We start from the raw sequence: 24914 nt of genomic DNA, 5'->3' as shown, positions 1-24914 counted from the left end.
AAGCCATGAGTAGCCACCACACGCACAGCTCCAGAACCACCATTCACATCACAGTCTGAATGGCGGATACTGTAGAATAGAATGAGAGTGGTGGTCCCCCATTTGGAGAAAAGGGATAAACCCCTTCCAGGAGTAGGACTTGTGAGCAGATTGTAAAACGGTCAAGTCCAAGGCTCATGGCCAGAGGTCAGGGCTGGAGCCTGCACAGGTCACTTCCTGGAGACAGTGTCTAGCCTTCTCCGGCCTCCTCACCCCTCACCAGGGCCCACACAGACTGACTCCATGGAACTAAGTGTGGCAGGCAGGGAAGGGCTGGCGTGGCAGGTGCTAGGAAGCGGGACCACCTGTCAGTGTAGCAAGAGCCCAGCGCCTGGGATTGTCAGCGAGGAAGAAGCCACCATACGTCCTGGCCTCGACCGGCCCAGCCCCACCCCTGAGTACAGAGAAGATGAAAGAGAGGGACAAGTGGGGGCCAAGAAGGGTGTGTCTGGCCAGACTGCTCCTCCCTCCACCCCCCTGGTGCAGATAGAGTTAAGAGTTAACAGATGAAGCAGAGGGGGCCGGGGATGTGTCCACAGGGTTCATTCCAGGGGGCAGTCCCTGCTGGTGACCAGATGGGCCTTGCTCCTCTAAGGGCGTGTGGCTCAATCCCTGTGAGACACAAGTCTCTGAAGACTGCAGAGTGGGGACACGGGGGAAAGGGCTGGGGGGCCTGGGCAGGGGGCATGAAGTGGAGGTGTGGAAGGATTGTGAGTAGGGACCAGCACCCCCGGGGCCTCTGCCAGGCTGCGCCTGGTGCCCAGAAAACGCTCCCGCCGCCTGTTACCCAGCCGTCTGAAGCCCTGCACACACCGCCTCTAGGAAGCCCTCCTCCGCTCTGCTCCCTCAGGCCTTCCTGCCCACATGGGCTCTGCTCCCTTCTCCCCTGTGGGCCTCCCAGAGGAGCAGATGGAAAGATGCTGTCTGCTGCAGCAGAGGTGTAGTTTCTGACTTGAAATTCCCCCAATCCAAGAGGAAGCCAAGCTGTACTTCAAAACGGTAGATGCCTGTTTATGTATAACAATAACAATAATAAATGTTAGGCAAACTGTTAGAATAAAAAAATACCTTTTCTGAGGGGGAAGGGTCCCCAGCCTGCCACTGTCGGGGGCCGGGTTAGCACCATTAGGGCGCGAGGGGCGGGGCTCCACCGCAGCCCGTGCTGGGCGCTGAGGTCCTGCTGGGCGCTGAGGTCCGTGCATCGGTCTGTCTGTGCATCCTGGCCGCGGGGGGCCGGGGTGCGGGTCAGCGGCGGGCGACCCGCTGATGGCCGCGGGAGGGGGCACCACGGCCGGGTGGGGGACAGGAGCGGCAGCACTGGGTGCGGACGGTGGGCAGCTGGCAGCGGCCCAGCAGGCGCAGCGTCTCGCAGAAACCGAAGGACAGGCGATCGCGCTCGCAGCCTAGGGCTGGAGGGGGCGGGTCAGGACCAGCAGGCGGGCACCGGAACCGCCGCCCTCCTCCCACCTGCACCCAGGGTGGAGGGGCTTCCCAGAGATTTCACCTGGGCCGTCTCCCTGCCCCCCAGCAGCCTTAAGGAGACCTGCAGCCACCCCCAGGGCATCGGCCTCCTGTTTCTGGAGGGGCTCCCCTAGGCCTGAGTTACAGATCTCCAGCTGCTGTCCTGTCCCACCTGCCCTTGGCCTAGGCCCCCACCTTCAGGACTGGAGAACTGGCCCTGCTGGGCTCAGGTTTCCAGAGGAAAGGGCCCGAGACCCCAGCCCTGACTGCCTCAGGTGCTCACGAGAAGCCAAAGAGCCTGCCACCCCTCTCGGTCCCTGACCCTGTGAGACCTGATAGGACTTGGCACACAACGGAAGTCCCAGGTGCCTCCTGCCAGCCTACAGTGGCCTCTGCCCCCCACCCCCTGCCCAAATGTACCTGTCCTGCCAGACCTCCCTGCCCCCTGCAGCCATGGGCTGTACTCAGCTTCAGCTTGCGGGTCACACACCAGAACAGCCCCATCAGCCAGGCCAGGCACCGAGGCCCTGAGAGAGCAGGTGTGGCCTGGGCCATCAGCCCGTCAGCAGGACCCAGGCCTCCTGAGGAGGGACAGAGGGAGGCTTCCTGCCTGGGGCTGAGGCCTGGCGGGCCCTCCTGCCCTGTGCTTATCAGAGCTATTTTGGGAAGTGGCTTGCTTCCAGCCTCCTGGCCTTGCTCCCGCTGCCTGTGACAGCCCCCAGCTGCCGCCTGGCCCTCTCACTTCAGCAGACTTCCCAGGGGAGGAGAAGCAGGAGGGCAACTGGCAGCCCCGTCCCTGGGACATCCCTGGGGCCCGGCAGAAGGCATGAGGCAGCAGGCAGCCTCCTCCACCCTGGCTCTGAGCAGCAGCTCTAACCTACGCATCTGCAGACCTGCATCCTGCTCCCACTGTGTGACCTCAGGCAAGTTTCTTAACTTCTCAAGGGGCCCCAGTTCCCTCCTCTGCCAGTAACCCCACCTCCACAGGCAAACGGATGTGGCCATGCTATGTCAGCTGCCTCACCGTGATGACCAAGTTTCCAGGCTTTCCAAACGTCCTGCCACGCAGCCCCACAGATCATCAAAACATCCTGGGGACTCCAGGGTCTCGGCATGCAAGTCACTTCCTTGGCTGGCCTCTATCCTTAAACGCCTCGCTTGGGTGCCAGCAGCTACCTTGGGTCTGTGTGCAGGAGGCATGGAGGTGCTTGCTGGATGAATGCTGAGGGCAGGGCGCTTGGGGTGGGTGGAATTTCTGCTGGGCCTGAGGTAATGCGATTTGGGGCAGGAAGGCTACCCCTGCCAGTGGTATGGCCAGCAAGGCATGGCAGTGGCTACTCCGGGCTTGCCCAAGGGCTGCCAAGGAGCCAGTCACTGGTACAGAATGCAGACTGGGGCAGGTCCCTGGAGGCCCTGGATGCCAGCTGAGGGCCAAGGACTCTGTCCTAGGGCGGCTCTGTCCTAGGGGCAGGAGTCAGACAGCTGACAGGCATAGGAGCTGCTGGATTCTCCTGACTGACAAAGGTAGCCCTAGGCATTCTTCCTGACCTCACGATGGGGGACGATAGTGTCCACGAGGGGGACGAAGACGCCAGCCTTCCCTGAGCACTTCCTGGGCTCTTCACTCCAAGGCCTCATTTATGAGGATGGGGGTTGTCTGCCCCTTTATGCGCAAGACAGGGAAGTGGAGCCCAAGACCATAGAGCTGGTGAGGGGAGGCCAGGTGTGACTCCAGGGCCAGTTTCCTGTGCTCAGCACTGCTGGGGGCGGCTGGGCCGCAGGAAGGAAGCGTGTGCGTGTGTGTGTGTGTGTGTCTATGTCCAGAGCCACCTCTGCCACAAGCTCTTCCTCTAGGACCCAGCTGGCCAGGAAGCCACCAGCTGCTGGGAGCTAGCAGGACCCTAGGCGGGAGGCCCCTTCCTGCGGTTACACTGCTCACTCTGGGGAGTCCTCCTCTGGCCAGGAAATGGACGGGCCAGAGCTGGGGCCGGGAGCTCACCCAGGCCTGAGCTCCACACACTCAGGAACATCCCTGGCCTCACTCTGGGAACGGGGGGTAACTGAGACCCAGAGGGGAAAAGAGCTTGCCCGAGGTCACACAGCAGCCTGGGGGCCTCCACTCCTCCCGAGCTAAAGAAAGCTGCCTGCGGGCCTGGACTCTGAGCCCAGCACGGCCCCGACCTCTGCGTGTCTCCCCGTCGGTCAGCCAGTGCTGCAGGGGGACGGTTCCATGACTCTCCCTCTCCCCACCGTCCACCCAGCCGCCCCCCCCCCCCCAGCAGACAGCCGGCTGGGGCACTCACGCGGTGGCTCAGTGAGCTCACAGTCCTGGGTGCCGCACGGCCGGGAGCTCTCGGGCCAGGCCTCGTGGCCACACTGGTCGCTGTCTTCCTCAGGCAGCCCAGTCTGGGTGTTGACGCACTTGACCAGGCGCCGCTGGACGCCGCCGCCGCAGGGGGCTGAGCACTGTGGGGAGCACAGGAGCGGTGAGCATCCTCTTAGCCGGCCCTGCAGGGGGGCGTCCCGGGGCGTCCCCAGGGCAGCGGCTGCCTTCTCCAGGAAGCCTAGCTCATGGTTCCCAGCCCCAACTCTCCAGCCTCCTCAGAGGGTTGGTCCTGTCCCCAGAGGCCACTAGGTGTTCGCTTGCAGGAACTGCATCTGCAGAGCGGAGGGGAAAGCTGCCAGCCCCTCACACGGGATGGGACATGCCTGAGAGGCCTGGGCAGTGACTCCGGGGCTGGAGGACCTGCTGCAGCCCATGGGCAGCGGAAGGAAGGGAGAGAAGGTTTCTCAAACAGGGCCCACCATCCCAAGTCAGGCTTTGTTCTTATCAGTTGGGGTCTGATGTTTATAAAAGGCCCTAAAAATAAATTTAATCTGTGCCAACATCGTGCCAGGCCCTGTGCTAAATGCCTCACTGTGTGACTTCATCTAATGCTCACAACCCCACTTTACAGATGAGAAGACAGAGGCCTGGCGAGGTAACGCAACCTGCCCAGGGTCCCTCAGCAGCCAGTGGGACAAGGCCTGAGATTCCCAAACAGGCCTGGCAGGAAGAGTCCTGCCCAGCTGAGGCTCACTGGCCACTCCCGTACCCCCTCCGCCAGTCTGGTCTTTGCTTAGTCTCCTGAACACCCTGTGCCTGTCACTCCTGCCCCAGGACTCTGCATTTGCTGCTCCCCGTATGCCTCTCCTTCACATCACAAACCCCTCCAGTCTCACTCTGAAGTCCCCTCCTCAGAAGGCCTTGCCTGACATCACAGCGCACGTCCCTTTTTTTTTAGTCTGTCTCCCTGGCGGGCTGTAAGCTTCAGCAGGGCGGGGACCTCATCTGGCCACCACTGTATCTGCAGGGACCACAGAGAGCCTGGCATACAGGACACACTCACCAACTCCCTACGTGAAAAAAGGTCTGATGGATGCCTGCTGACACGAGTCCCCCCTCTGCATGTGCTCCCCGCACAGAACCCCGTGCTTGCTCACCTGGCCCCAGGGCCCCACCACCCACTGCGTACAGGGGTGCGTGTTGCAAGGCCGTGTGCTGTTGGGTCTCAGCGCCTCCTCACAGAGGCCCGGCTCTGGGCAGGTCACCAGACGCTGCTGCTCACCACCGCCGCAGGCCTCGGAGCACTAGGAGGGCAGGGGAAGGGGTCTGGGCGCTGCTAGGCTCTGAGGACACCCCCGCTCCCATCCCAGACCCTCAGGCCTCACCTCCCTCCAGGAAGAGATGTACCAGCTGAGGCAGGGCTGGGCCCCGCAGGGCCGGCGGGCAGGCGGCTTGGCAGGCCCCGGCTGGCAGTGGAAGGGCCGCAGCGGCTGGAGGTCCCGTGTGTCCACACACTGCACGTCCCGCACGGAGGAACCCCCGCCACAGCTGCGGGAGCACTGGAGGCCGAGGGTCCCGCGTGTGGACACACCACCACCACGTGCGTGCACACGAGGACGCAGTGAGGGCTGTGGCAGGGTGAGCGCTGGGCACTCTCACCCCCACCCGCGGCAAGTCCCTTAAGGGCCCCAGGGAGAAGCCATGGCTGACCAGCCCTGGGCGGCGGGCGGCATGGCCAGGGGCTGCCCCGGAATGGGACAGATGGAGAAAGAGTGGAACAAAAGAGAAAGTGAAATCCCGAGGGTGACAGAAAGGAGAGAAAAGGATGCAGCCAGGGAGAAAAGGGGCGTGGGGCAGGCTGAACCACACAGATGGAATGATCCCAGAGGCTAGAAATTAGAGTACAAAGATGTGCAACACAGAGCCCCCCCCCCGGTGGCTATGGCTGACCCCAAACACAGGCCACGGGCCCCAGAGCTCCACCCCGCACCCCGATGCTGCCCGCCTTCTCCCTCACGCACCTTACTCCAGCTGCCCGTGTGCCAGGCAGCGCAGGGCCGCAGGTGGCAGCGGCGGGCGGGTTGGGGCCGGGCAGCGGGAGTGCAGTCCTCCTCTCGGCCGGAGCTGCAGCGCACGGGCCTCCAGACGGCACCCAGACCGCAGGTGGTGGAGCACTGGGGGAAGGGGATGCAGTGGCCATGAGGGCCGGGCAGATCCCTGCACCCTGCAGCCCCCCAGCCAGGTGAGAGGGACCTGCCAGTGCCTCAGTTAACTCGTCTGCAAAATGGGCTCCTCCGCCCGCCTCCCCAGGAGACCGTGAACAGTCAAATCCCCTGGCAACCAACGGTCCCTGCTGCAGGAGACACACGTGAGGTGGCCCGGCTGTGCTGACAAGGCTCACTGCTTCCCAGAATCACTTGGGAAGGAAGTCTGGGTTCCTCTCTGGGCCTCAACCTGTCCCTCCCACACCAAAACTAGGGATCTGAATAGAAGCAGCTCACTTCCCCTACGGTGACAACCTGGGGACGTTGGGGTGGGGTGAGGGACACAGGACAGCTTCTTGCCATGCAGTTCAGACCCTCACAGGCCCGACAAAGCAGGTGGAGCCCTGAGGGGAGAACCAGGTGGCAAGGAACTGAGCTGCACCTGGAGGAGCCAGGCTGAGCCCCACCGGGCCTGGGGACCATGGGCAGAGGCTTCCCCACTGACACAGCTGCCTGGGGTGAGCTCCCTGTCCCTGGAAGCATGCAAGCCAGAGTATGAGAGGGCCGTTCTCCCTGGCTGCCCCTCATTTGTGCCTGCCCTGCCCTCCCAGCGGCCCCCTGCACTACTCAGGAGTGAGCCTCTGGGGACCCCAGGGATACAGGCCCCCTTGCCCCACCCTACTGCTCAGAAGAGAAACTGAGGCCCAATGGGGCAGACCAGCCCCAGGGGCACATGGAGGGCAGTATGACTGAGCTGGGGCAAAGTTCCTCCCACCTCACAGAGCCTCCACCCACCACGGGCTGTCAGTTCCCTAATCCCCACCCACCCAGGAGGCTGGACAGACAAGGCTTATAGCCTGCTCTGCTCATTTTCAGATGAAGAGACCAAGTTAGTGAGGTCCTGCTCAACCCCCCGGCCCACCCCGACCCCTGCACCACTTGCCTCACTCCAGTTCCCCACTTGCCAGCTGGCATTCCTGACGGGCAGCAGGTCTACGGGGGGTTCCTCCTCTGCTGAGCTGGGGTCCAGAGGCCCAGGGGCTCGGCTGCTGTTGGCCGGACTGTCCTGAGCTGGTATGGACAGCGGCACAGGGCTTGGGGGCGTCTCAGGGCTGGGGGACTCAGGCTGGCCCAAGGGCCCCAGGCTCAGGGCAGTCACCCAAGGCGTGTGCCCTAGGCCGGTCGGAGCCTTCAGAAGGAAGGTTCCCGGCATCGCCAGGGTCTGCAGGTCCCGTAGAGCCAGGTCTGGGGTGGAAAGGGTGGAAGTCCCGGGTTCCAGGGCGCTGTCTGTACCCTGAGTGTCTGGCAGACTGGCGGTGGGAGAAGGGGGAGGAGCGCCCCCAACGGTGGGCCACAGCTCATTGCCCACAGGCCCCAGGCCACCCTCCAGCGCTGGTTCCCAGGCCAAGGTGCCACTCGTCCACAGCTCTACTGTGTCGGGACTAGGAGAGGAGTGGGAGGTGCTGATGGAGGACAAGGGGGGCAGCGTGGGGCTGCGTCTTTGGGGCGCTCTGCGGCCCAAGTCTTCCTCGCTGTCCTCGGAAACCTCATTGGTCCTCTCCCACCAGGGAGGGGGCGGCTGGCTGTGGCTGTCCTCCCCTCCCAGGAACTTGTTCTGGCTCCCAGGGGCAGCAGGCGTCTCCATGCTGACTGGAGTCGGGGGCCAAGGCAAGCTGGGGAGCCCAAGGTCTGGGGCTCCAATGGGGGCATCTTCCTCAAATAAGAAATTGACCAAGGAGTTCCCAGGGGTCTGCTCTGAGGGTGGGGGTGGGGAGCGGCCAGCCTGGCTGGGCCAAGGAGCAGGGGACCAGTCTCCCAGCGCCCCCCCATCCTCAGGCCCGGAAGGCTCTGTGGCAGGCGTGGGGGTGCCCGCAGGAGGCTCAGCAGGACTGCTTGGGGGTGGGGGCATCCAACCCCCTGTGCCCGCCGGGTCTGCGTCAGGCTCCCCGAAGGGCCCGTAGGACAGGTTCTCATGGAAGTTAATGAAATTGTAGTCGTAGTAGAAGTCGTCAACGAACATGGGCCCCGGCGGGCCCAGCTCAGGGTCCTCCTCCCCGATGGCATTGCCCATGCCAGCCGGCTTGGGTGATGAGGGGGGCGGAGGGCGTGGGGCTGGGCGGTGAGGAATGAAGTCGACCTCATTGAAGAGCTCGCGGCTGGAGGAGCCGCTGCCTGAGCCTTCGGGGCCCAGCACGTCCAGGGCCCTCGGGCAGGGCGGCAGACGGCAGGCGGCCTCGCTTGCCGGCTGCTGGTCCTCATCGCAGGGGACACCAGTGTCATTGGTGCAGAGGATGCTTCGGTGCTGAGTGCCTGGGCCGCATGTCACGGAGCACTAAAGGGAAGGCCAGGGTGAGGGACTCAGGGCCAGGGGAAGCTGGGGCCTGGCAAGGTACCCTGCTCACTGCTCAATGTCAGTGTACAGGGCCCCAGCCAGCCCTCTCTCGCCCTGACCAGCTCGAGACCATGACTTGTGGCCATGGCTGGCCAGGGCATCCCAGCCCCTGAGGCTTTGGGGATGGGGCTGGACCTGGAATGCCCCAGGCCCCTCCCACCACGGTGCCCGGCAGTAAGGGCTCCCTAAAGGCCGTCTCTGCCTCTGGCTCTCTCTGCTGTCACTGTCTCTGCTACAGGCTGTCTCTGTAGCCCAAGACCGATGGCAGAGCTCCCCCTCCCCCCTCCCACCCTGCTGCTCACCTCAGACCAGTTCCCCACGGCCCAGGTGGCCGGACAGGGCACGTCGCGGTTGCAAGGGGTTTCGGCAGGGGGCCGGGGCAGGTGTTCACAGGCAGGTGGCTCCAGGGCGCTCTGCTCATCCAGCCCCACGCTGTGGATGCAGAGCACGGCCCGGCGGGAGAGCCCCCCAGGCCCGCAGGAGCTGGAGCACAGCTGCCACTCACCTGCCCACCACCTGTGGGGGGCACAAGGGCAGCATCAGCGTGCAGCCACCTGGACTCCCAGGCACTCGGGGTTCAGGGAGGGTCGGGCCTAAGCCCAGGGGACGATTCCCCAGAGCTCCAAGCTTGGGATGGCCCCTTGGCCCCCACAGCCCAGTGACAGGGCACAGTCCCCTTTGCTCCTGCCACCTTCACCCCTGGGGGACCTGGGCAAGACCCAAGGCCTGTGTCCACATCCAGGGACCCAAGCGCGAGCGATCAGGCACGTCCCTGGCTGATGCTGGCTACTGAGGGGGAACCCAGGCCCAGGCTGTCACGGGCAACCAGGGGCTGGGGCTTCAGCCTTGGGGAGAAAGGCTAAGAGCCCAGCTCCCTCTGCTCCTCCCAGGGGCGCCCCCTGAGGGACACCTGGGAGTCAGGCGCCCGGTGGGCTCACCGGGCGGGGCAGGGCTCCTCGCTGCACTTCCTCTGACGGTCATCGGGCCGGCCCAGGGGCTCACAGTGCCTCTCGTCCACGGGCCCCGCCTGCCGCTCCACGCAGCGCGCGCTCTGCCTCTGCATCCCTGGGAGGCCATGGGGGCTCAGCCTGGGCCCGGCACTCAGGGCGCCCCCTGCCTGAGCCACGCGGCACCCAAAGACACAGCTATACCCCACTCTGCTCAGATCCCTTCCAGAACAGGGCCTCACCGCCTCTGTCAGGATGAAGGCAGGCCCCCACCGCCCCCTCCTCACTGTCCTCCGGCCTTCACCCCCACCCCTAGGGAGGCAGCAGAGTGTGCAGGTTCGGTGCGCGGGGGGTCTAGCCCCACAGCTTCCTAGCTGGGAGGCCTGGGCAGCTCACTTGGCCTCTCTGAACCTCAAGTCTTCATCTGTAAATGGGAGTAACAATAACACCTGCCTTGAAGGTCAGGTGTGAGGATAACGTGCTCACGGATGTGCAGGCTCAGCCCACGCCTGGCACATGGTAAGAGCGCAACCAGTGCCAAATCCAACCACGGCCTAGCACCACCTCCAGTGTCTACACTCCTCCCAATAGGATCAGTGCCCAGAAATTCTGGAGAAGAAATCCATCAGACCTCCCAGTCAGGCATTCCTCTCCAGCCTCACAGCCCTCCCCACCCCCTGCCCCGGCACTCGCTTTGTCACTGTTCCTGTCCTTCACTCCCCCTGCCATCGCCTGCCTCTGCGCCCTTGCAGAGCTGTGCTCTTCCCTCGCCACACGCACCCCACACCGCCTGCTGAGGCCCAGCGGCAGGACCAACTCCAATAGGCTCTGCCTTCACCCTGCTCCCCCCATGGCATAGAAGCGGGACTCACCCCTGCCCTGAGCCTCCAGTCTCCCCTCCACCCGCCTCCTTCCTTCCTAACAGAATGCAGGGTTTGTTCAAGGTAACAATGGGACCTGCTGGAAACACTCCCCACTGTAGTTCCCAGACAGCTAGGGGCTCTGGGACACAGTCGTGCCAGGGAGAAAAAGACACAAGTCCTTCCCGAGAGTCAGCCCTTTGCCCCTTCTGCTTCTTGCCAGCAAGAAGCCTGGGCAAAGGGTGCCATCTTGTGACACGCATGAGGGGAAGGTGGGGCTGAGAGTGGTCCCTAAAAACACGGCAGGCCATCCAGCCAGCTTGGACTATGCACCCTCCCTGGGGGTTCTTACTGCCGAAGACAAGTAAACCCTTATCTGCTCCAGCTACCACTCGTCAGGATCCTGCCACTTGCCACTCAACACATTCCTATTCTGTCCACGTGGGAAGCCACCGATTTGCTGAAAGACAATTCCCCAGTGTCTGGTTCATCAAATGTATTTGCTTTCACATTTGTAAACTTAACTCATACGGGATAGGATGCTTTTAATAGCTTTTGAAGATTCCTGCCCAGCTTTAGTGAGTCAGGGTTCATTTGTCATCATAATAGCATTTCAAGGAATGTTCAAATGTCTCTGTCCCAGATTCCTGATACTGAGACCCCTGGACACTGAGGGGGAGGGGGAGGGGAAGGGAGACTGAAGAAGCCACAGGGAGGGGAGAGTGAGAGTTAGTCAAATTGTTACACATTCTATAAAGAGTTTAAAGAAATAAGTAAATGTGGTGAATGGGCCATTGGGCTAAGAGGCTCAGAGTTTGGGTGGGGAGATCCGTGTCACGTCCCACCTCCCTCCTCCCTGTCCCGGTCCTACTCCATCCTCCCCCCCCGCTTCTTTCTCTCCCCTGCCCCTCCTCCTTCTCTCCCTTCCCCCTCCCCCTTCTCACTGGGGAAGCCCTCCTGGGCCAGCAGCCCAGGAGTGTCAGGCTCTGGGCCTCCCAGGAAGGGTGGGAGGGCACCAAGGAGGAGGGAGGCCCGGGGAAGCCTGCCTGTGGCGGGAGCTAGAGGAGAGGAAGGAGCTTATCCTGACGGAGATGCAGGTAAGGCTCTGGGAGGATGAAGGGGTCAGATCCCAGATATGGGGCAGAACCACGGGCACAGGACCTGCCAGAGCTGAGCAGTGAGAAGAGGGAGAGGCAGCTGGTGCCTCTCTGGGGGAGACGCACTGAGCGCTCGCCAAGCGCCACGGGCTGTGCCTGCCTCACCTTGTTTACTCTCCCAGTGGACCTATGAGGTGGGGCCATTGCTAGCCCCATTATACAGATGGGGGAACTGAGGCCCAGAAGCAGCATTCCAAGTTCACAGCAGCCCAGCAAGTAAGCAACGAGCCAGAGGCTAAAGCCAGGCATCAGTGCCCAGAGACAAAGGCCCTGCTGGGCAGTAGCGGTGCCCACTGCTCTCCTCACCTGTGCCACAGGTGACTGTGCACTTGGTCCAGGGCCCATAGTGCCAGGAGAACTCAGGCGGCTGGATCTGGCTATGGCCGTCCGCCTCCCTGTGGATGATGTACTCGTAGCGCACCCCAGGGTTGCTCTCCTGGAACAGGAGCTGGGGCAGGCCGGGGGGGGGGGGGGCCCGTGAGCATGAGGTGTCCTCTCCCTCTGCCCAGACCTGCCACCCATCCTAAAGGAGCCAACCTCAGCCACCTCTGGGACCTGGGGCTATACCATGGAGCTATTCTAGTGATGGGGAAACCGAGGCAGAGGCCCCAGCAGTAGGGCCAGGCCCAGAGCCGGACTCTGTGACTGTCCCAGGGCTCGCTCCTGCCATGCGGGCGGGAACCACGGATTCCACCTCTGCTCCTCCCCAGCCTGGGCCCCAGGAGGCAGTCACCTGGATCCAGATAGGCTCGTCGGTGGGACCAGGGGATGTGAGGTTCTCCCAGTTGCCTGTGCGTGCATATGTGAAGGTGGTCCCCGCCACCTGGTAGTCCCCGTTCCACTGGATGATCCACCCACCGTTGAGGAAGTACTTATCCGGGTCCTCGCTGCGTAGGGCCAGGAAGTTGGCGGCCTCGGCCACCTCCTCGATGCGGATCTCACGAGCACCGGCTGGGATCAGCCCCACGTCCACATACCCTGTTGGCCAGGGATTGTGCACAGGTTGTGAAAAGAGGTAAGAGGGTTAGCTGTTGCCCGCCCTCAGCTCTCTTTCCACTTGCCCCTGCCTGCCGATGCCAAAGATTCCATCGTTAACTTAAGATTCTGGGTTCCCCACTTAGATCTGTCCCAGATCACCAAAGCCTCAGAAGGGCTCAAATCCTACCCCCTGACCCATGCCCCACCACCCTTCTCTGGGAAACCTTAGCTGGTCTCCCTGTCACAAGGCTGGGCCTATCCCCTATACCTGGGGCCAGCATGACCTTTCTAAAAACCCCAATTGACTGGGCCTTTCCCCTGGGATATCCTCCTCATACCTATACAGCCTGTTTTTGTTCTTTCACTAAGTAGTACCCATCATGTGCCTGGCATTACCCTGAGGACTCTACAGGTGTAACAACCCTATGACATAGGTACTACTGTTATCCCCATTTTACACATGAGGACACTGAGGCACAGAGAGGTTACATAACTTGCACCAGGGTTCTGCTGGGATGTGAATCAAGCTCTGAGGTCTGAGCTTTAACCACCACGCTGGACTGCATCTCGGGGGCTGAAATCTAAGCTTCTTGGCCTAGCATTCAAAGCCTTACGGCATCCCCGCCTTCCTTATAGATAGGTCCCCAGACACAGCATGCTCTTTCTTGCCTCCAGGCTTTGTTGGGCACAAGCTCTTTCCTCCATGTGTAATGCTTTTCCACATCTCGTCTGAGTCTTTTATGATTCAGCTCAACTTCCACTTCCTACAGGAAGTCTTCCCTGACCTCTCCATGTCAGGACCTTCTTCCTCAGTGCTCTCACAGCCCTCTGGGCCTCCCTCCACTGCATCTGTCACACTAAAAGGTGAGACTGTAAGCTCTTCACCTCTGTGTCTCCCTCACGTAGCACACAGCTGGCACTTAAGCAATGTATGCAAAACAGGCCCTGAGGTGAGTGAGTGGAGCTGGGGGGGGTCTCTAAAGCTTCATAAGGCCACTCATAAGCCTGATAAGCCCAGCCTGGGGTCCCTGGGGCAGGAGGACTCCCTGTGAAGGCAGGTCTCTGCACTTGGGCCTGGGTGCCCTGACTCCTGCCAGGATCCTAGACCCAGCAAGGCAGCTTGCCGGCTTCCCATCTCTGGCCATGGGGGCCGTGGGCAGGGCTCAAGGGAGACAAGGAAGGGCCACCAGGTCAAGAGTACCCTGCCCCCCACCAGTGGTCCCACCCATACCCAGGCCCTCAGCCTCCTCGAAGGTCCCGCTCACGGTGTGACACGTGGAGCCGTTGCCGTGGCACACGCCGCAGCGGTCCTCGATGGCACCCGAGTCAATCTCGAAGTCGCAGCCCACATTCTGCAACACATGGGGAGGGGAGAGCCCTGGTGCTGGGCCACTGACGGCGAGTCCTCTCTGGCACCAGCCTCGGGGGCCTGCCAGGGTGGGGAGGAGAGAGCTCGGAGCAGGGAGCGGGGGCCCCACCACAGCTGTGCCCTCTGACCCCACGTAAACCCCTCGACCTCTCTGAGCCTCAGCTTCCTCAGATGTGAAACAGGGAGAACCACCTGCACCGTGAAGGTGTGTTGCGAGATCTCCTGAGACAAGAGACGGGAGAAGCTTTGTAAAAGGCCCCAGCAGGCAGGGGGAGCTGGCACACCCGCGCTCCTGACCAGCAGGGACAGGAACTTCCCCCCAACAGGAATCAGTGTTCCCTGCTGGTCCTCCCCAGAGCCCAGGCCTCTACGTCCAGGGGCTTCCCTTCCCAGGAGCAGGGGAAAGAAAGTGCTGAGGACATGGGCAGGGGGAGTGGCCACTGATACTGCTGGAAATAAGTCTAAGTATTGTCAGCAAACACTGACGCTTTCTGTGCCAGGCCCTGAGGCCTGCACGGCCCTGCAATGCCCTGTTAAATGACTGCATTTAACCCTGTGACGTGGCTACAAGGACGGACAGTCCCCTTTCTACTATCGCAGAGGAAACCACTGCTGGGGGTCATCCAGCCAGCAGGAGGTCGAGCTACCACCTGAGCTCTGGTTTCCGGGCCGGGGCTGGGCCGGTACAGAAGCCAGCATTCAGAAGCCATGGCCGGCAGGCCGTGGTGGAGGCAGAGGCTGGGGGTGAGGTCCGATGATATGGGGGCTCCTGTCCCAGGAGGAGCGGGGAGGCTTTGCTGAGAGGCGATGGGAGACCATCAAAGGGCTTCACTGGCAGAGCGGGGAAGCCCAATGGTACAGCCTGGGGAGGGTGGCCAGAGGGAAGCAGGAGGAAGCCAGAGGAGACCTGCCAGGGGGTTGGGGAGGGCAGGGCTGGAGACTCTCGTCCTAGCTGGGCACACCTTGCAGATGCCGTTGATGCAGAGGTCACGGCTGGCCTGGCCCTGGTAGCAGGGGGTGCCATCGACCACAGCGTCCCGCAGCTTCTCAGCAAAGTACTCATTCGAGGGCCGGCAGTGCAGCTCGCAGGGGTTCACTGGGGGCCCAAGCAGAGAAGCCATGAGGGACAACCAGGGCAGGAGTCACGGAGGCCACCGGGAAGACCGCCTCCACGACACCCATCAGTGGCGGGCTGGGGGCTCCACTGGGCTGGTAGTATCTGCAAGGCTGTCCACGGGAGCCAGGAGGGAGCTGCAGCCCCAGCAGACAGTGCCTGTATCACTGGGCCACCTTGGCCCTTGGATCTCTGCCCTTCCAGGCCTCAGTGTCCCTGTGGGCAATAGGACTCACCGTCATTGACCACGGGCACCCACGTGTGCAGCTGGCCCTTGTAGAGCATAGCGTCAAAGTGGCTGCACTGGACTTGGCGGAAAGAGGGGCGGCCGGCGGGGCAGGCCTGCAGGTTGCACAGGCGAAAGCGCTTCCGCTCACCCAAGCAGTATCTGCCCTTGTATTTGGGCCTGTGGGGAGAGTGGGGTGGGGGGCAGTGAGTGCACAGTGACAGTGAGTGCCGACTGCACACCCGGATCCGGAAGTGGGCCCTCGGAGTGAGCAGCTCCTCCCGCATCCCTAACACCCAGAGATTCCCGCCGCCCACCTCTGTTCACGCTGCTCTCCCTGTGGGTCGCCCACACTCTGGTCCAGACACAGGCTCCCTGTTTGAAAGGATCTCAGGGAAGGTGGCAGCAGGAAGCCTGGGCTCTGCCCCTAACCTGCTGTGTGACCTTGGCCAAGTCTCTGGACCCATCTGGGCCTCAGTATCCTCATCTATAAAACGGGACTGGGGCTGCCTCTGCAGAGGGTTGTTCAGAGGCTGGGCCAAGCTGCAGACATGACTGGCACTAGCTGAAGGGGCTACTCCAAGTCTCCAGCCCGTGGGACCCAGAGTCCTGACAGCCCATGTGTCAGCAGACGTGTTCCTGGTGGCAGCACCCCAGCCCAGGTCCAAAGGAAGCCCCCTTGGCCCTGGCCCAGCTGAGAGGTATGCCCCCAGCATAGATCCTGAATCCTAACCCCACCCCGTCTGCCCCCAACCCAGCTCAGACCTAGAGGCCTGGAGGCAGGGTGGGGTATAAGCATGGGGCTCTAGAAGGACCTGGCTCTGAATCCCATGCCCACCCTGGGGCAGCCTAGTGAAGTGGGCTCATCCAAAGGCGCCAGGCAGCCCCTCAGTCTACAGTACAGCTGGCCTCTCTGCATCTCCCTGAATCTTCACCTCACCACTCTTAGATGGGGAAACTGAGGCCCAGAGAGACGAAGTCACTCACCCCAGGTCACACAGCACCCCTCCCAGGCTGACCAATTCTCCCAGCTGTCCCCAGTCTCATCTTGGACCCACTTGTACCTCAAATGCCACTAAGCAGCTCTATTTACTGAGCGCTTGCTACGAACTAGCTGCAGGGCTTTACCTGCATTTATCCTCTACCAGATGGGCACTGCTGCTGCCCCATCACATACCTTCTCTGGAAGCTGAGGCCCAGAGAAGGGTGGAGAGGGAATTTGAACCCTGATCCGTCTAAGGTTCAGGGTCTAAGCTCTTAGCCACTGTCCTCCCTGCTTCCCTCCCACCAGCTGCTGCTTTGTTGTGTGGCCTCTGATGAGTCCCTCCAGTCTCTGGGCCTTGGTGTTTCCCTCTCTGCAACGGGGTCAGCAGTGGCGACTCAATCAGCCTCCGGGGCACTCCTAGAAGTGACCCGAGGTGGCTCTGGACACTCCGGGCTCGGCCTCCATGGGGATACTTCTGCGAGTGGGAGGCTGGGACACAGCCAGTGTCCCTGCAATCGCCGACTCTGCCCAGGGCGCCCCACCCCACCTGCCCCGGGAGCCCCGGCCCCGCACTCACGCAGGCTGTGTGCACTGCCGCTCGGCACTCTGTACGCCCACGCCACAGCTCCGGGAGCAGACGGACCAGGCGCTCCAGCCAGACCAGCCACCGTCCACGGCCTCGGGCCGGAAGCCCATGGGAACGCACTCCCCATTCAGACACCACTACCGAGACAGACAGAGGTAGAGCAAGCCCACTCCAAGCTCCTCACCCTAGTGAGAACAAGGTGGGAGGGAGGCCTGGAAAGGCCCAGAGGGGAAGGACCTAAGGGCTGGTGGAGGCCCCCTTCCAGTCGCCCAACACCTGGGCCCCATGGTGGAGCCGAGCAGGGAATAAAATAAGAGTCCACATGCTGACTCTTCTGAGCTGAAGGCACTTTGGAGAATTGCCCAGTCAAGCTCTGCCCCAAAGCCTCCATTCTGCAGGTGGGGACTTGGGCCAGAGAGGGCTGGGGTTCTGCTAAGGGCATGAGCAAGTCTGTGAGCCAAGGCCGACCCCAGGGCACGGACACAGCGGGGAGTCTCACCTCTCACCCCCTCCGCAGCTGGAGTGGGGAACCCCTACCTTGCTCTCCCCACACCTGGTACCATCCACAGCTGCATCCAGCTTGGAGTGACAGGTGGTCCCCACGGAGCACCAGAGCGTGTGGCAGACATTCTGCAAGGAGGAGGGCAAGGGCCATACCTTCACCTCCTCCTCGGGGCCACCACCTGCCCTGCCCCCTCACCACCCCCACGAGTCCCCTGGGAATCCCTCCTTGGGGCTGGCACATGGTGGGGGTCTATAGCTGGAACCCCCTCTTGTCTTCCCGGACCACGTGGTGTGGGGGGACCTTGGCTGGGGCCCCGGGCTCGGGTTTGCGGCTCAGGGCAGTCCCCAGCTCGCCCACACCTCTCCCAGCCCCAGCCTACCCGTCTGGAAACACCCTGGTTAGAAGCCGCAGGGTCTCTGACATGCCCATGGCCATCACTTTGGGCGATCTTCCCCAGGACCCCGCCGGAGAGCTTTTATTTTACCTCTTATGATCCAGCTCCAGCAGGTGAGGGTCTTGCCCAAAGTCCCATGGTTGGTAAATGGTCCACCCAGAATGCAGACCTGGGTCTATGGCCGCCCAACCCTAGGCCTCTCCCACAGGCCACTTTACATCTCGTGGGCATCACGTGTGGGCCGAGCCCAGGCTGGGTGGGGTCTGCGGGCTGCTGAGGGCTGCCCTCCTCCCCCGTGTCCACACAGGCCCCACACTCACGTCCATGTCATCGCAGAAGGCAGAGTAGGCCCCATACTGGAGGCGACACTGGTGGCCCACGTCATAGAGGACGCCAGGTGGTATCGAAGGGAAGTCGATGACATCCTTGGTGGGAGAGTCGTCCAGGCAGAGGCCCCACCCACGGCTGTAGAGACGGGACAGGACTATGAAGTGAGGGGCCACCTGTCCTCTGGGGCCGAGGGGGCAGCCTGAGAGACCCATCAGAGAGGCCGCACCAGGCCAGCTGGGCAGGGAAGGTGGGAAGGGGCTTAAAGCCCTAAACTTAGGGAAAACTCCAGCCTCCTTGCTCACCCATCCTATTCTTTGACCTAAGCTAGCATGAAAGACCCTCCCAGCCTCTCCCATCCATCTCCAGGGCACTCCAGCTGGCTAAACAACTCATCCCCGCTCCCAGTGCCAGGCCTCTCCACAAACTATTCCTTCCACCCACGACACTCTCCCCACTCCCCCACTGGTGAAGCCTCTCTCCCCAAGATCCAGCCCGAAGGCCCTTCCCTCTGAAGCCTCCTGGACCACTAAGCCCTCATGTGACCCTGCTCGGAGTTCCCGCAGCCTCCACCCCTCAGTCCATGATCTGGAGAGCATCACATCACAGCTGATACAACAGCAGGCCTCTGATGGCCCCGCCCTGGGCTGAGACCTAGGGTCACCTGTGGGAGAACCAAGGCCTGAAGGCTGCCCCCTGTCCGGCCGCCAACCTGGGAGAGAGCCCAGGGGCAGCCCTGCCTGCCTGTCACTCCCTTATTTACTCCTGCCCATCTCCTGCCAGGACTCCCTGGCAGCAGCAGGAGGGAGGCAGGACCTGTGGGGCTTGGGGTCCCAGGCTAAGCAGGGTAGGGGGAGGCAGAAACCCCCCAGTTTTCCAGCCTGGGAGGCTTGAGGGTGGCTGGTGCCAGGTCGGGAGCCAGGATGAGCAAAGGGTCCTGGTTAGGACTGAGGGGGGCATAGGAAAGAAGGGCAGAGGTGATGGATGCTGGGGTCTGGCCAGGAGGGAAGGAGACACTACGGGCCACGGAGAGGCCGGGAAATAGGCCAATTTGTAGGCCCGCGTGAGGAAAGGCTGGGGGCAGTCAGCCACTGGGATCTGGGAGTCCAAATTTCAGAGGCAGAGGTCTAGGAGCTGCGACCCCAGGCCAGGGTGGGTGGTCCATGTGGTCTCCTAAGTCCCCTGGCTGGTGGCAGGGCCTGGGATCCACCAGAGCTTCAGGGAACAAAGCCTCAGTGACCAGACGCCTGCTGAGGACCCTGGGGGCCCCTCCCCACCCAGAATCACCTGGCCCACCTGTGTTAGCTAGAAACGGACCCTCTAAAATGGGCATCGGGCAAATGAACAGGCGTGGGACCCAGCCCTCTGTCCCAGATCACCGCAGGCCAGGCTGGCCCTGGGTGCTGAGCGGGCACTCTCTCATCTGCTCCTCACAGCCCCTCAAGCAGAAAACTCTACCACCACCATCTCCTTACACTTTCAGGGCCCAGGGCAGTGTGTCACTTGCCCTGGGTCATGTGGGAGGGCAGTGATGGTCAGGATGTGATGCCAGGCCAGTCTGCCAGCGCCCACGTGCCCACTTGCTAGGCTGCCCTTGGTGCAGAGCTCCTCCCATCCGATCGTGAGCCTGCCTCAAACACTTCACCCCAAATAGAAGTTCTAAATCATGGCAGCTGAGGCCTGGCAGGGAGAAAGGAGTCTTCTGATTGCTGGCTTCAGCTTGGGGGCTCCCTGGGCCTGCACCCCGGGGCAGAGCATCGGCTGAGATGGGGAGGAAGGGGGTGAAGGGTCAACCTGGCCCTGGGGCTCCTCCTTTTTGTCTGGCAGGACACAATTCAAGATGTAGCTGGGGGGGGGTTCACCCACTCCTCTGACTCAGACCCAACCAAGGAGCTCCTCTGACTGGGGTCCAACGTGCCTCAGCCCCACACCAACAGGTCCCAGGCCACAACCAGCCCTTCAGTTTTCCGGCCAGGACCCGGTGCTGAAGTGCCACGTATCAAGCTTCTGTGGCCTGCTGCTGGGCAGCCAGAGCAACAACCACCTCTCAGGGCCCTCCTATATGTGTGTGAGAGGTTGGGGGGCCTGAAGGGTCCTCATAGGACCCACCACCAGAATCAGAGCCACATTCAGGCCCAGGTGCTGACTGGAAACCCGAATTCTGCCCTGCTACAGATGCTGTGTGGCCTTGGGCCATCCCTTACCCTCTCTGGGCCTTCACATCCACATCTACTAGAGGCTGAGTCAGCTTATGTGATCCCAAGCAACAGAGGTATAAATAGCAGCATCTACTTGGGAAAAGTCACAGGGGCGGCCGGCAGCCGGCCCTTCCTTCCTCTGGTCGGCTTACTGCCAGGCTCCCCATGCTGCTGACATACGTCAGCCCTTCCCCTCGGGGCCCCTCCTCGCTCTAATTATAGTGGGCTGGGCAACCCCACGTGGGGTCAGAGCAGACAGCGGGTGGCTCCAGTCGGAGGTGTCACTCCCACCTCAAGGACTGCAAAGAGCTGCCCATCACCTGGGAGAGACCTGTGTGCCCCCCTCCCCTCGCCACCCCTGGGGGCCTGGTCATGGAGTCGCCAGATGGTGCGGGCAAGGGCCCGACACACGATCAGGCCCGCCTCTGTCCTTGCAGAAATCCTGGCTGTGAAGGCATGAGAGAACAGGGCCTTCCCTCCCTGGCCCCAGGTCCAGGTAGTAGCTCATGAAACGAGAGGTCCCTTATGAAACAGCAAGGTCCCTTAAAGCAGCTCTCAGCCCAGAAAGGCTCTTCAGGTTCTTCAGATTGACGTCTTGGACTGGCCAATGACCGCAGGCCCCAGAAGCTTTCCTCCAGCCCCACCACCACCTCTTGAAGATTCTCCATCCCACCCCACGCTCCCGTACTGCCAGCCCTGGACCACGCTGTGCACCCCACCTAGAGCATCCTTCTTCCTCAGGGTGCTGCATTAGTCCTCAGAGGGCAGCTCCACGGCTCCTTCTCAGAGATGATGTCCCTGCCCCTTCTCCAGATTCCTACAAACCCCACAGGCCTGTCTGCCACAGTGCTAATTACCCAGAACTGTCACATGTCTGTGCCCTCCAGATGGGGAGGGTCTTGAGGACAGGGACACTGCCTCCTCTACCACTGTCCCCCTGAGCACAGTTTGAGACCAAGTGGGATTCGCCAATGTCTGGGTCTGTGTGGCCTAATAAACATCTACTTGCAGGGAGCTGAGGAGTGTCCCATCCAGGGGGAAATGGTGGGTGGTCTGAGTGCCTCTGAGACACCCTCAAGCCCTGGAAACACTGCCTGACTCCACCTGGCGCCTTCCTTCTGTGAATCTTGCTCACTCTGGCCTCCATCCTGTCTAGGTGGGACCTGTCCTGTCTTCTGTCCCACCCCCAGCAAGGAGACGGAGGGTGGAGGGGCTGGAGGACAGGTTGGTACCACATTCTCCGTCTGAGCACCCCCTCCCGCACCTGTCCTGGGCCTTGTGATCCCCTCCTGCCTGACCCTCCAGGATGGAGAGGTGAGAGTGCGATCACCCTTGGGGAGATGAACTTCTCCTCCCTCCCCAGCTCCCCTCCATCTGCCACGCCTGGATCTCTCTTTCCGCCTCTTTCCAGCTCTTCTTGGTGCCAAGGCTCCGGGAGGCCCTGGCTGGCTCAGGGTTTCGCCCTCTCCTCCCACCCTCACCCCAGGCCCCAAGCCAAGTCCCTCACGCATTCCAGCAGCTGAATGAAGACAGAGACGCATCTGTCTGTCTGTCTGTCCTGAGAGAAGTCAGGCTGGGTGGCACCCTGGGTGGGGGCAGCTGGGAAAAGCCCTCAGGGTGCTGCAGGGGCGGCTACTCTTCTGATTTCCCAGCCCTTCTCTCACTCTTGACTCCCATGTCGGGGAGGTGACAGACCCTTGGGATAGTTTTCTACCCAGCTCTCCCTGCCCGGGCCACTTCTCTGTTTCAGCTCCTCATCACTTATCACTTGGTAGCAGTGATAACAGTCACCAGGCATTGAATGCTAACCATGTGGCCAGCGTTGTGCTACACACTTCACGTGTTTGCTCACTGAATCCTCAGAGCAACCCAGGAGGCAGTCCCATCATTATCCCCAGTCTTTGAGGCTTAGGGCTAATGTAACTTGTCTGCCAACATGGGGAGAAGCCTGGCCCAGAGTCCAGGGTCTTAACATCAAACTCAACTCTTCTCTGTTTCTAGTCCCACTCTCCACCCGGTAATCCCTCTTCTATCAGAGGCCAGAGTCCTTGCTCTCACATCCATAATGAACCTGGCCCCAGTGAATGGACTTCTAGAAAAATATGGCTCATCGAACAGACACAGGTTTATTCCCACTCCCTTCCAGAGCCCCACTAAGATGATAGGAAAGGAATAAACAAGGCATAAATCCACAAGGACAAAGGTCGAGAGAGAGGTGATGATGGCAGATGAAAGATGTCAGCAAACATTCTAGAAGCTGAAAAGCAGATGATCGAGTCGCAGCTGACTTACCACAGCAGTGAATGCTGAGAGCCAGTCCTGCAGGGGGAAACTACCCAGAAGTGGGACACTGGAAGGGCTCAGGAATCAGCGTCCCAGGGACCCCTGGAGGCCTGTGCGCCAGGAAGACTGAGGACAAGAGCCGGGCTGAAAGTCTGTAAGACCCACTAGATCCCCTTCCCAACCCTAGGTAGCCAGGCGATGGCCACCTCCCTGCCTGGCAGAGGGCCGGGGTCACTCTCGGGAGAGGGTGACCCAGAAGATCTGGTCCAGGAACACCAGGCACAGTGGAAGGCCTGAGGCAGAGGGACCTACAGAGAAAAGTCTACACGAGGAAGGCTGGGATAACCGCCAAGCTCCTTCCCCATTTGGATGCCAGAACGCTGTAGCCAGACTTACACCTTCCCAGGAAAAGACTAGAGAATGCCTCTCTGGGGCAACAATCACTCAGAAAAATGACCCTAGATACTGACATTTAAAGATCTCCCAAAGAAACAGCCCCGTCCCCACCAGTCCCTCAGCGGTGATGTGGAAAAGTGCGGCCCAGTCTACAGACTTCCCAACTGCCAGCCCAGTGCCTCCTTCCACGGAGGGAATCAGCCATGCCATCTTAAGAAAACCTTTAACATGACAGAAAGATTTAAAAAAATAACTCAAAGGAAAGAAAGATATTGCAGGGAGCAAAAGAAAAAAAAATCCACATAAATAATAACCTCAGAAAGATAAGATACTCTACCCATGGAACTAGAAAAGGATAATAAAAAGGAGTATTTAGTGAATAAGAAAGATCAGGAAAGTAGAAGTACAATAGGAAAAAAATTTTAAATGTAATAGAAGGGTTATAAGGTAAAGATAAGGATGTCTTCCAGTAAACAGAAAGAGATGAAAAAAAGTAAAAAAATGTAAAAATAAGAAAGGGAGAGAACAGCTGGATATGAAGGGTTCCAGAAGGAGAAAATAAAAGCAAGATGACTATCAAATAAATAATATAAGAACATTTCCAAGAACTGAAGGACATGAATTTTTAGATTAAAAGGGACTACCAAGTGTCCTCCCAACATAAAAGTAGACCAAGGCACATAACTGCAAAAGTTTAAATCACCAAGAGAAAAAAAGAGAGGGCTTCTCTGGTGGCGCAGTGGATAGGAGTCTGCCTGATAATGCAGGGGACACAGGTTCGATCCCTGGTCTGGGAGGATCCCACATGCCGTGGAGCAACTAAGCCCGTGTGCCACAACTACTGAGCCTGTGCTCTAGAGCCCACGAGCCACAACTACTGAGCCTGCGTGCCTAGAGCCAGTGCTCCACAGCAAGAGAAGCCACCGCAATGAGAAGCCCACGCACCGCAACTAAGAGTAGCCCCCGCTCACTGCAACTAGAGAAAGCCTGCGTGCAGCTACGAAGACCCAACACAACCAAAAATTTAAAAAAATTTTTTTAAATTTAAAAAAAGAGAGAGAGGGAGACACAGACAGACAGAATATTCTCTATATTAAGAGAGAGACAGAGAAAATCCTAAAAGTTTCCAGACTTTTTAAAAGGTCACATACAAAGGTTTGGGAATGAGACTGCTTTGAGACTTGTCAACAGCAGTGTTGGAAGCTAGAAGACAAAGGAAAGACACCTTTGAAATTCTGAGGGAGAAAGACTTCTAACTTAGAAGTTGCTATCAAATGATCAGTCAGGTATGAGGGAAGAATAAAGACAAGCAAACATTTTAAGACAAGCAAACCATTCACCTCCATACACCCCTTCTCAGAAGGCTACTTGAGAATATGCTCCACCAAAAAAAAGAAGTAAACTCCTCTAAAAAAGGTAAGCAAGAGATCCAGGAAACAGAAAGACCATGCATGACAACTTTAGGGGAGAAACAGAAAGCATCCAGTTTAGGCTGGAGCAGAAGGACAAAGGGAAGTTGAGGGGGGTGTCCAGGAAAGAAGGAAACTGTTAGATGATGGGGCAGGGATTGCCTTAGGGAAAACTGGATTAAGAGACATTTTGTAGAATTGTTGTAGGATATGGAAGACTTAGAGAAGCAAAGAAAACTAGGCAAATAAAAAAGTGGTTCTTAAAAAGAGAATATCATTTTGTTACAACACTTGGTTCAGCATTATCTATACAACCCTAATAATGAAAACACTGAACGTGGATTTAATCAAGATATGCTAACACGATATTGGGATGTGATGGCAGGGGCAAATGTGTGCAGGAAGTGACACAAGGGGGTTAAATCCCAACCTTCCATTGTACAAGTCATCTGATAATATCTAAATTGAAAAATCAAGAAACAGCACTCTAGGAAGGCTTTTTGGAAATATGAAAGTAAATAAGGTAAGAAAAAGCTAAAAAGAATGAAAGTTGAAAGTGGCTGCCCAAAGAATGGAGGGTGGGGAAGAGTGCAGCAGGTGATTTAAAGCTCTTCTACTGCCATCTCGAACTCTTAATATTTTTGAACTTGTGTTCTGTTAAGCGAGTTCTGATGGAACAAGAAGCATGTGCGTGAGCAGGGGAGATATGCGATGTCTGTGTCCTCTGCTCCTTGCCACCTCACGAGCACAGCATCCCA

General features: G+C 59.9%; 1 protein-coding gene across 1 annotated transcript in view; it reads right to left on the bottom strand.

Annotated features, from left to right (window-relative positions):
* Window positions 1–1024: 1024 nt before the first annotated feature.
* The window catches only part of ADAMTS7 (ADAM metallopeptidase with thrombospondin type 1 motif 7), a 62511-nt gene continuing 38621 nt past the window's right edge, over window positions 1025–24914 (bottom strand). Inside the window, exons 9-24 of the mRNA XM_057544781.1 lie at window positions 17864–18008; window positions 17182–17274; window positions 16636–16781; window positions 15084–15253; window positions 14696–14829; window positions 13596–13716; window positions 12120–12364; window positions 11693–11834; window positions 9361–9487; window positions 8725–8938; window positions 6974–8362; window positions 5848–6000; window positions 5212–5385; window positions 4984–5130; window positions 3804–3966; window positions 1025–1448 (exon numbers count right to left, since the gene is read on the bottom strand). Of these exons, the coding sequence (XP_057400764.1) occupies window positions 1285–1448; window positions 3804–3966; window positions 4984–5130; window positions 5212–5385; window positions 5848–6000; window positions 6974–8362; window positions 8725–8938; window positions 9361–9487; window positions 11693–11834; window positions 12120–12364; window positions 13596–13716; window positions 14696–14829; window positions 15084–15253; window positions 16636–16781; window positions 17182–17274; window positions 17864–18008 (3727 nt within the window). The 3' untranslated portion in view covers window positions 1025–1284. The remainder of the gene's footprint in view (window positions 1449–3803; window positions 3967–4983; window positions 5131–5211; window positions 5386–5847; window positions 6001–6973; window positions 8363–8724; window positions 8939–9360; window positions 9488–11692; window positions 11835–12119; window positions 12365–13595; window positions 13717–14695; window positions 14830–15083; window positions 15254–16635; window positions 16782–17181; window positions 17275–17863; window positions 18009–24914) is intronic.

This window comes from Balaenoptera acutorostrata, chromosome 3 (genome assembly GCF_949987535.1).
Source record: "Balaenoptera acutorostrata chromosome 3, mBalAcu1.1, whole genome shotgun sequence".
NCBI lineage: Eukaryota > Metazoa > Chordata > Mammalia > Artiodactyla > Balaenopteridae > Balaenoptera > Balaenoptera acutorostrata.
The sequence above is the reverse complement of the archived record's forward strand: the minus strand, read 5'-3'. Positions and strand labels throughout refer to the sequence as shown.